Source organism: Syzygium oleosum, unplaced genomic scaffold (genome assembly GCF_021117445.2).
Source record: "Syzygium oleosum isolate NSW1041296 unplaced genomic scaffold, Sole_v2.1 Sole_v2.04, whole genome shotgun sequence".
NCBI lineage: Eukaryota > Viridiplantae > Streptophyta > Magnoliopsida > Myrtales > Myrtaceae > Syzygium > Syzygium oleosum.
Genome location: NW_026607488.1, coordinates 12,511,045 through 12,522,347, shown reverse-complemented (window position 1 = coordinate 12,522,347; position 11,303 = coordinate 12,511,045). Strand labels below are relative to the sequence as shown.

At 37.7% G+C, this 11,303-nt stretch overlaps 1 protein-coding gene across 1 annotated transcript; it reads left to right on the top strand.

Annotated features, from left to right (window-relative positions):
• The first annotated feature begins 3,904 nt into the window (after positions 1–3,904).
• LOC115679400 (auxin-responsive protein IAA33) lies at positions 3,905–4,998 on the top strand. The gene is made up of 2 exons (XM_030602987.2): positions 3,905–4,556; positions 4,705–4,998. The coding sequence occupies exons 1-2, from the start codon at positions 4,114–4,116 to the stop codon at positions 4,781–4,783; spliced, it is 522 nt and encodes a 173-aa protein (XP_030458847.1). The 5' UTR covers positions 3,905–4,113; the 3' UTR covers positions 4,784–4,998.
• Positions 4,999–11,303: the final 6,305 nt, after the last annotated feature.

Below are 11,303 nucleotides of genomic sequence, written 5' to 3'. Positions count from 1 at the left end.
AAAAAATTCACCAAATTTCCTATTTTCCCGAAATCTGACTTTTTTTATTTTCTGGAAATTTTTATGAATTTTTTTGGAAATTTTCAATTTTTATGCAATTTCTGAAAAAAAAAATTAGTGAGATCTCAAAATGTGTTGTAAAGGCCACGAAAAAGAGAAAAAAATAGTGAGAATGCATTCTGAAATCAAGAAGCTACAAAAAGTAGCTTCTCTTTTTCTTGCCCAAAACTCATTCTGGAATCAAAAATGCATTCTGAAATCAAGAATGCATTCTGGAATCAAGTATTTTTAACAAACACATTTTTATTCTAGAATGCAAAAATTGCTCCAGAATGCATTTCGGAAATTTTTTAACAAACGCATTTCTGTTCCGGAATGCATTCTGGAGCAGAATTTATGCTCCAGAATGGATTTCATCCGTGCCCAAGTTGCCATGTGTCAGGGGAAGACGGGCTAATCATGGGCTAGCGCATGTCAGGATGAGATGAGCTAACACTAGACCCAGTAGAAATGGTTAGGGAATAGGTTCGACTATTTATAACAAGCCTCGCTCCAAGCCCACTAAGGCAAAATTCTCTAAAACATTCCAAACGAGTAAGAATTACCTAAGATCCTGCCACCTATCTCTGGTCATTCTTGCATTAAACAATGCTCACGTGAAGTAAGCTAACAACAAATCTATGATCATGGTTTGTTAATATATTTGAAAATTGCACAAATGAAAATACATACATATATATCATAAATATGAAAGGGTGAAATTATTCATCAACATTTTGCCCCTTACGTGAGAATTCTTTGAGAAATGGGGAAAAGAATATCATGCATAGCCTCCGTCGGTCCACTTAAACAAGCAACATGAGATAACTATAACGTGTCCTCTCTTGTACAAACGGGATTGAAAAACGCGTGTGAAATTTGGTGACACTTGAAATAAATCCGAGGCAAATCTCGACTCTGACCCTATGTGAGAAAGTTTGACAAAAAAAATAGGGATAAGTGCACTAAAAGTCCTAAAACCTCTCACGAAGATGCAAATGAGTCATAAAACTTCCAAAAAGTACAATCAAGTACTAAAACTTGTCGCAAAAATGCAATTGAATCATAAAATTTTCAAAAAAGTGCAATAAACTCCTAAAACTTGTCAAGTAAGTGCAATCAAGTTTCAAACTTGTCAAGTTGGTACAATCAAGTTCTAAAACTTGTCAAGTTTGTGCAATTTAGTCATTTTCCATTTGTCAAGTTAGACGGAGTTAATGGAAGGACTTGATTGCACTAATTTGACAAGTTTTAGGATTCAATTTCACTTTTTTGAAAATTTTAGAATTCAACTGCACTTTTTGAAAATTTTATGATTCAATTACATTTTCATGACAAGTTTTAAAACTTTCAATATACTTATTTCGAAAAAAAAATTCAAAATCTCAAAGGAGGGGAGATTCCATGCATGTAAGATTTATACAAACCCCATCGACCGTGGATCTAGGAACCCCGAACTTTGTTTCTTTCCACATCATGAGGCTATGAATTTCTAACGCCCTTGTCCTCTCTCTACTCTCGAGATCGTCACACGATGCCCTCCTTTCGAGCCCCCCTTCTTCTCCTTCTTCCGACCATCTGCGGGTCAAAGCACGAGCCGTTCGCCGACCGCAGCGCGGTCGTCTCCACAGCCTACGGGCATTTCAATTTACAAGGTTGCCTTCCCATTCCTACACCCTTTCATTTTTTTAATCGCTTCATGTCCCATTCCATTTATTCAGCTTCCTTCTGCCACACGCCATACACTTCACCGTTCCCACCGAAAATTAATAGTTTAAATTGAATTTTTTTCTTTTTTTTTTCCCCATGGCAATAATGCCCTCGCTAGATAGGCACCCCCAAAAATAACTTTCAAAGAAAAATGAAATAGAATAAGAGGCTCCTCATACCTTTTGCACCCACAAGCAAACATCCCATGCACAGAGGGCCCAGTTGGAATTTTAATTGTAATTTTAGTTTTTTTTTGTGAGTTTGTTGTCATTGTTTGAGGTGAGGACAAATCCATTCATCTAATCTGGGTTTTCCCCTCATAGTGAAAATCCGTGCATGTGACCATTGAATTATGGGTGTGTACTATGTACTCATTTGCCAGTTGAAAAGAGAGAGAGAGACAGAGCTGTATGTGCCAAAATCACTTCTGTTTACCTTTTTCCACGGCCACTGATACATCCTCAGTTAAGTGTGAGTTCTTGAGGGATTTGGGAATCTCTTTTTGGCTTTTTCATTGTACTAGAAATCCAAATTTTGACTTGATTAATCCTCACGATCGCGTGCAAAATATAGCGCTCACAAGTATTGGGTAGAGCTCTGCTCATAGGATGATGACATTCATATAATTGTTTCAACCATAGATAAATAAGAACTTCAGCTTGTACATACTCTTTCTAAGTCGATCGGTATTTGGGTCTCTTTAAGCACCCGACCAATCGTGACACGCACCAGGTAATTATCGAAGGCATACCGCTATGTGCTCTTAGTTCAGCCCCAAGAGAACGCCCTAGCACGGATTTGAATCCATACTTTGAGATGAGAGAATGTATACGCTTACTGCTTCTAGTACCTTATGTTAATATTAACTAGCAATCTTTTTATAAATAGATAATGCAGATGAACAAAAGGATCTCAGAGACAACTATGGAGTTGATGCCAGTTTACACATTCTTGTACTGAGCTTTGAAATTGGTTCCTAAAAATTAGTGATGCATTTCTATGGCTCCGAGCTTAATCGACTAATGTTGGAAGGTTGTTATAATGAGGAGACAGCATCTTCCTTTCGTCGAAATATTTACGATTCACTTGGATGGGTCACAGGATCACATGTTGTTCTCCCATGCACTCGTGTCGATCTCTAGATAATTGGTGAAAATACTGGACAATATTTTAGTGATTGTGTAGAGAATATCGATTTGACCTCCGCTATTGTCAACTCTTTGGACTAACCCTAAGAGTCACGGACCCGTGTGATTTTATGATCATCCGGTACAATCAAAACAGGAAACTACCACACACGTTGAGAATTCATAGGTTGCCGGCCGGCCCCAAATACCCTAGATAAATCAAGAAAAATTACAGGCAGTATGAATTTCTGATTCTCACTAAACAGGGAAAATCAGCAATTGAGGGACACGAGACTGGATTGGCCAAACCCCTTTCTCGGCGGCAACTGTTTGTAGCTGTCCCTATCAACGATGGTCTCCTTCCCGTCTGGGCTAGGAAATTCAGATTATAAAGGAAGTTCGGCAAAACCCAGAAGCAGACGACCTTTGCACCACGGGTCCTTAATGAATGTTCCGAGGCTAATGCCCTCTCTCTCTCTCTATCTCTCTTCGACGAGAGAGATAGAGAGAGAGAGAGATTATAAAATTGGTTCACACGTGTCGAACCGTGAATGTCGTTTTATAAGGAATAATAATTAGGCTCCGGTACAGCATTCGATGCAAAAGCCTACTCTACACGAAAGGTTTCTTAACGTTATTATATGAAGAAGAACGTTTTGTGTTGCATCAATTTTATAGTTCGACTGTGTAAAACCTATCTTGTATTTTTTGACTTTATTGCATTCAAGATGGAAGAGGAACACAAAAGATGCACATACTGATCTGAACATTTACTTTATAAGTTAACATAGCTTTCAGTCAATCACCCCATTAGCTTTTGTCACTTCATTTTCTAAAGTAACCATGTAAATCAAAGATTTGCAATCCTAACATTATTACTGAACAAGGGGGGAAAGTAAAAGGACAGGGAAAACACGAGGTTAAGGTTAAGTGCTTGTTCCATATACGCCAAAGTGACCCCTCCGGACATTTGTGTTCTCTCTCTCTCTCTCTCTCTCTCTCTCTCTCTCTCTCTATCCCTATATATCTTCACCTCTGACCCTTATCAAATTTTAACACCATCTCAACAAATTCTCTCTCACTTTCAGTTTTCACTCATCTCTCTCCTTCTGCTTCAAAAACCAAGTCCCTACTCAATCTGTTCTAGAGTTTGATCTGCCCTTGGCCAAAAGCCCTTGAGGTTCTTGAGCCATACATCTCCTTCAAGATCACAACCCATCTATTATTATATAGCAATATGGATGGGTATAGCTCTCAAAGGCAAGACTCGATGAAAAGGAGGTTCCAAGATAGGAACTTGCCCGTCTCATCCATGGACAACTACTTCGCAAAAGTCATGGCCGCCACCACCCCACCTTCCTCCTCGCCGGCCTTCCTGAAGAACCCTAACAGCAACAGCAACAGCAAGATCCCTAGCTCTATCGGGTTCGACGACGATCTCGTGGCCGCAGTCGTGCCGCCGGTGACCGTGGTCATTGAGGGCCGCTCGATCTGCCACCGCATCAGTCTCCACAAGCACGAGAGCTACCAAAGCCTCGCCAAGGCGCTGAGGCAGATGTTCGTGGACGATGCTGATGTCCCGGACAAGGATCTCAACCTATCCAATGCTGTTCCCGGACACCTTATAGCCTACGAAGACATTGAGAATGATCTTCTTCTTGCTGGTGACCTTAATTGGAAGTAAGTTCTTTCTTTTACTAATATTTAAAATGAATCTTTGGCTTCTCTCTCAAAATCTGTCATGTTCGTCCCATGCCTATCCAATGGGAACTTTTATTACATACCCCGCCAATGAAAACCTAACCCTTTAGGTTCTATCTTCGAGTAGGGACTTCGTACGGGTGGCGAAAAGAATCCGGATTCTGCCAGTGAAGGCGAATTCGAGGAAAGGAAGAGGAGAAGCATGAGAGCTGCTGTGTTAGCTTGGGATGTTGTGGAGGGTTTTGGTGAGATGAAGGCAACAGGAACTTGTATGAGCTTGAGAGAACCACAAAGGAAAAAAGAAAAGAAAAAGAGGAAGATATATTTTGTCTCTTAGGGATCTAGATCCAATATCCTTTTAATTCTTGGGTATGAACTTTCTTGACTATCATGTTTAAAAAGTTTTACCTCGATTTCTTTCTTCTTGTGTTTTTTTCTGATGACTCGGTTCTAAGTTGAACCAGTGGAATTTATTCTCTCTTTAGATTTGCTGATTACTTAGGGATCTCTTGGGTCTAAAGATGGGGAGAGGACTGGAAGCATGCATATATTTAATGTATTGATCACCACTCTTTAGAGCTATATGACTTCGTTAATCGATGTTTCACTCCACATTTTCCCCATTAGTTTATGTTTCCTGCGTGCGGAATCAAGACGTAGTTTGTATACGCTACAATTGATTCATAAAATCGATATAATCAGTAATGTACACATTATCTTATTTGAGTATTAACTGACCTGTTTGTTTAGAATTCATCTACTATCGGATGTCATATCATTTATATATGAACTTTGAGAACCGGTCTTAGTATATTAGCATTACAAATAAATAGTCTCTCTTTCATTGATTTGCCTGTACACGTAATGGTTGAAATTGGTGAAACCGTACATGTAATTTACTTGAACAACACCTGAGGCTAATGCTTAGGAAATGCAGTGTTCTCCATCATGTAATGGAGGACATTACTAAACCAAATTTCATGGTCCCAACAAATTAATGTATAACTTGAAGCTTTTGGAGTGAAGTGATGTATGAATATGTAATGTTTGGCCAAAAAAGAAAAGATTCAAATACAACTCCAATATATCCTGTTTTCCCTAGTCATGAGTTATTTCTCCCGCTGCTTTCTTTAATCACCCCCACGTACCATGTTGCAGATTCAAAGGGTTCTGTTTTTCACCTCAAACATGTTTATGAGGATGTGCTGAACTACACTGTTAAACCTATTGCAAAAAGTCGTTTGCAGTTAATAATCGTAGCTAGGGTTACTGTGCTTCCCACGGGAGTAAATGCTTAGGTGAGAGGAAAGGAAAAGGTCGTACAGAAACCGGAAGAGTGCTTCAATTCGCATTGCATTTCTGTGTCTTGTCTGTAGTTTTTTTTTTCTTTTTTTGGCATCAAGACCAGAGTTCCTTTCCTGCTCCGAAGAATGTCGTCTAATGATATTCGAAGGTACGACGATTGTTTTGGGTAATATTTTTCGCGAATAAGCTTAAAGAACTCGTGTCTTGTTCTACTTGTTGTGATGTTTGATTGCTCTGACAAGACCCCATGGATGGAGACTGACAAACAAATTCATCATATCTATATTTATATAATCTTAAACACATATATTATGTTTAATATATACTGATATTTCATGAAGTTAGGCACGCACATGCATGTTGCTAACTTTCAGTATACGTACAGTTTCTGGAAATACTCAAGAAAGTCACAGATCTTCATGTGTTCTCATGTGGGAGGGATGGTAATGTTGTAATAAAGGAAGTGAACCCACTGAACTTAAAGGATGGAGCTGGCTACAGTATAGTTGACTTAAGCTAGAGGAGCCCCTTCTTAAGAACGGCAACCTTTCGACCAAAAAAAAAAAAAAGAACGGCAACCTTATTTTCCAGCCATTAATTAGCTAATTTTAGGTCAGATGGGTCCACTCCTAGAATGTAGGTACAGCTTAAAGTCTTACACTTCCAGTTCAATGAGATTGTTGTTGCCTGCATTGAGACAAGTGAAATATTAGGTTTTCCTCGAGAGCACATTGTTACTCGCATATGAAATAAATGTTAGGTACATTTTTCGGTTATAACTATAAGGGCGAACTCGAATTAGAATCTTCTCGAGTATTTAACCCGGTTAAAATTTTTTCCAATATCCGACATATTGCCTTTTCGGAAAAGCCAACGCTTTTCGTTTATTCTCATATATGTGTCATGGTTTTTCAAAATGACAATCAAATTTAGTTAATTCATTGCACTTAAGTTAAAGCGAAAGGATCCCAACTCAATAATGCAAAGGGAAATTGGTTATTTGTAATTACTCTCTCTCTCTCTCTCTCTCTCTCTCTCTCACACACATACACAGAGTCTAATTGGCTGTCGCTCCGTTGGCTGTGCACATCATTATTCTTATTTTTGTCATTTTATTACTAAACAACTAAAAATTAATTGAGTTCCCAAACTTTATTTCTCGGTGGCCAGCTTTTGTAAGCTGCAAATTGGTGAAATGGGTCAGCTTTTTTTATTTTTTTATTTCACTTTTCGCTTGCTTTTCTTCTAAATTAATGCAATTAATTGACTTCTGAGAAAACAGAAAAAAAAAACAAAAATAAAAAACCCAAGATGCAATTAATTGGCTTGACTTTTCCCATTGGAGGATCTGGGGAACTATTAACTTCGTGAGTGCGTCCTTATGGGGAAATCCCGAAATGTTGGCAGTATCTCACTGTTGTTAACCTTAATGCTTGTTCCACGCAATGAATTTTGATTTTTTTAAGGAGATATTCTCTTTCTTTTATATATTATTTTTCGAGCTTTTTTAAGACATTGATAAGATTAGGATTTGTGTCCATCATCGGCCAATTGAAAAGCTTTATTAACACTCGATCGGGCGTATATATTTCAGAAAACTTTGTTGCTCGAATCATTTTTTTCCATCTATGATTCGAAACAAAAATTTAGTGTACATGGGATCGAGTGCACCGATTGATTCGGTCAAATTAATGAGGCTCACGTGAATTTCACTAATTTATATCATCGTCGACAGGAGCCCATATAGAGATGTGCAATTTTTCGCTTGAGAGTATAGTCGTCTTTCTATTTTCCTCAGCTCTTAATTTTCATTCTTCCAAAGATAGACAAGAATAATTACCATCTACATCTCCCTTTTCTACGCCTTCATTATTTTTTTTGGTCTATATTTTCTTCACCTCCATAAAAGATTTCCAAACATAGGTTAGGTTCAAAAGAATTATATCATGGGGATTTTAAAGAATTTCAATCTTCAATATGCTAGATTCTCTCTTGTTATAGTGTCCTATAGCTTTCAAAGTTGAATTATTTCGAAGGGTCGTATTAAAAAGTGCCGTAATGAAATACCGAAACTTTCAATTTCCGATTGTTCTCGTGGTCGTGGCATACATAATCAAAATATAGGAAGTCAATTATTTGCTCGCTAAACATATTTAACGAGTGCTCAAGAAACACTCGTTGACAAGACCCTATTTTAAATTAAGCATGCTTAACGTATACATCATCGAGCCGGGCACTCGTTTACATAAATCACGAATGAAATTCAAACTCTGACCAAGAGCACTAAATCGAAAGGCGAAATTATGGAGCCTGCCCCTCGGGCGAGATATAAATGAGGCATCGTGGGAGGGCCAAGATATAAATGAGGGGAAAGACTTTCGCTCTATGCTTGGACCAATCTCAATTAAGTGGTGTTGGTTAGGGATGTGGTATGGACCTCCTTTCTTATCAATTTAGGTGCTGTTGTTGCTTTAAGACATTGCATTTTCCTTGTCCCTTAGCGACAAAGGAAGCAATGGCTCGAAGTGATAGCATAGAAAAGACTGACAAATTTGTGTCCACGAAATTATGTCCCAGATATTAATGGGTCTTTTTTTTTGGCTCGACAATCTAAAATCCATAAATATAACATCAAATGACTATTTTTAATGCTTCGAATTTGGGCTCCATTCGTTTTGCGAAAAATTTAAATGATTTAACAAATATTTTCCTAAAAATATCACTCGTATTGCTTTTAAAAATGGACGAACGAAAAATATTTTTATTGTTCGCGCAAATGTTTGACATAAATTGTTGTCGGACCGAGAATAATTTTTTGAGTGTTTCGAGCGATCATATTTTAAGAAAATATTTTTCAAATTATTTATTTTATGCGAAACAAACAGAGCCTCAAGGTCGATTTGTTTGGGGAGTTAAATGGGATTCGGCCAGCGAAAATTAACCAGTTTAATTAAGAGTAAGGATAGGTGGACCGAGTGCGTAGTCCGAATTTCGAGCCGACTGACGTGTCATTGAACCCAAATACGACCGTGCCCCCTAATCTGTTAAATGGCAGAGCTAAGTTTTTGGATGAAAGTGGAGAATGGCGTGTGACTCCGGTTTGATTTGGGATCGTTTGTTGCATGCAGTTTGATTGGGTTCGTCTGCTAGGTAAAAAAAGAGAGATTGTCTTCGAGCAAAATTAATCTCCATCTTTTGTTGTCTTGACTTCATTTAGAGAATTATATAGTTGGCCGCAATGTTTTTATAGACCACAAAACTTTATGCGTGATTTTTCGAAAAATGGCTATCGCCGTTATTTTCTAAAATTCACTTCTACCTCAACCGTTGTTGTTGATGGCGACACTAGAAATACATTCTGAGCTGCCAAAAGCAGGGAAAATTACCAAGAAAGTTCTAAACTTATTGCACTTTTACCAATTCAGTTCTAAATATTTTAAATATGTCAATTGAGTCCTAAACATTTCCACGTTTTACCTATTGAATCCATCTTTGACTGGAAATCACTGACATGGATGCAGGCCATCCTACGTGACACGGTCGGTACAAACTTGTTCCCAATTCTACCATAAACTTTTTTTTTGTTTCATAAAATTCTCACAACTTTAGGTCCAGTCTCAATTCTATCTCGCCGAATTTGGTGAGGGTCGAGCCTCGCCAACCATGGGTGAGACCCGACCTTGCCAGATCCAGCCTTGCCCAGCCACTGGCAAGGCTTGAGCCCTCACTAGAGGCCGCGAGGTCGAAGGCCGTGACCTCGTGGCCACTAGCGAGGGCAAGGTGAGCCTTTGTCGTCGCTGGCGAGGGCGAGCCTCGCCAGTGCCCGACGACCGGCTAGAGGAAAAAGAAAGGGAAAGAAAAAAAAATAAAAATAAAGAAACGAAATTTTTAAAAAAATAAATAATTCGTAAAATATTATTAAAAGTTGTCCACGTCATCCCTGCGGTGTCATGTAGGCCGGCCGGCGTCTACGTCAGTAATATCTGGCCAAAATTAGCCGGAAAGACTGAATTGGCATAAAGACAAAAGGTTTATGACTGAATTGGCACAAAGACAAAATGTTAAGGATTGAATTGACACAAATGCAATACGTTTTGGACTTTTCTAACACTTTTCTCCTCTCTTAAGAGTAAGAGCAATTGAAGAAAGCTAATCATAATTGTTCTAGTTTTTATCTAAATTTCAGATCCAAGAGGATGTTGCTTGGGCTGATATGGAAATTCATCTCTAAAAGACGTCTTCTTGGATTTGAAATTTGGGGAAAACCTAGAGTAATGACGTGGAAATGCCACGTAAGATTACTAGGGGCGATTTTGGATGGAGGGTTGATAGGGGCAGATTTGAGACTCAAGTAATAGTTGGTGATTTTTTATAATACAAAAAAAAACTTTATGATAAAATTGGAACTTGACCTAAAATGAGGTTTTTTTATAAGACAAAAAAACTTTAAAATAGAATTGGGATTAAACCTAAAGTTATAGGTTTTTTATGAGACAAAAATTTTGTTAGGGTAGAATTAGGATTTGTGCTAAATTTTGGGGTTTTAAGGGTATTATGCCCATAATTTAGGGACTTAATAAAAAAAAAGTCTTGCGATAGAATTAAGCAATGGGTGAAAGTTCAATATCACTAGTGCCCTTACCTTATAAACCATCACGCTTGGCTTTGTATTATATATAAAATTTGTTGATGTACTTCAATAAAGTACATTTGAACGTTTCTCAATCATTTAATTTATAGGTTTATATAATACTTTGACACGAATTCTACTCACACATATATAGTTTGTGCAACTTTTGCTAGTGGTATTATAAACGAGCAGAATAAATATACCCCAAGAGATCTTCTTTGGCAATTGGGAATTTGCTTTTCTTCTTAATAATATATCACCCATTGAGATTCATAGCGATGTGATCTTAAGGTCCTAAACTTAAAAAAGATATGCATTCCACAGAAGATTTCGTTCTTTGCAACAACTCAAACTCAACTCCTTAAGATTGAGCCACGTTACTGGCGAGTAGGATGACTTGATGATAAAAATTAAAAGTACAGGAACTGAGAAAATTGCATAGGAAGTCTTAAACCTTATGTGTGGAATGCAATTGAGCCATAAACCGTTCAAATGGTTCGATTAAACCCTACACTTTCCTCAAAAAGTGCAATGAATTAATAGTACCTAAAATAGCCATCGTGTCATTGAAAAAAGTGATTCCATGGCATTCTAAAATTGCACTTTTCAACATCATTTTAAGACTTAATTGCATTATTCAATAAATGTCGAGGACTTAATTAAACAAACTGAAATGTTAGGATTTTATTGCACTTTTTTGTAACGATTTAAGATTTGATTGAACCAATCGAAAGGTTTAAGACTCAATTACATTTTATCCACGATGGTTTATCGCTTCTGGTGCAATTTTC

Coding starts and splice junctions, on each gene's coding strand:
- LOC115679400 (XM_030602987.2), top strand. CDS start 4,114: ATGGATGGGTATAGCTCTCAAAGGCAAGACTCGATGAAAAGGAGGTTC. Junction 4,557..4,704: donor GCTGGTGACCTTAATTGGAA/GTAAGTTCTTTC, acceptor ATCTTCGAGTAG/GGACTTCGTACGGGTGGCGA.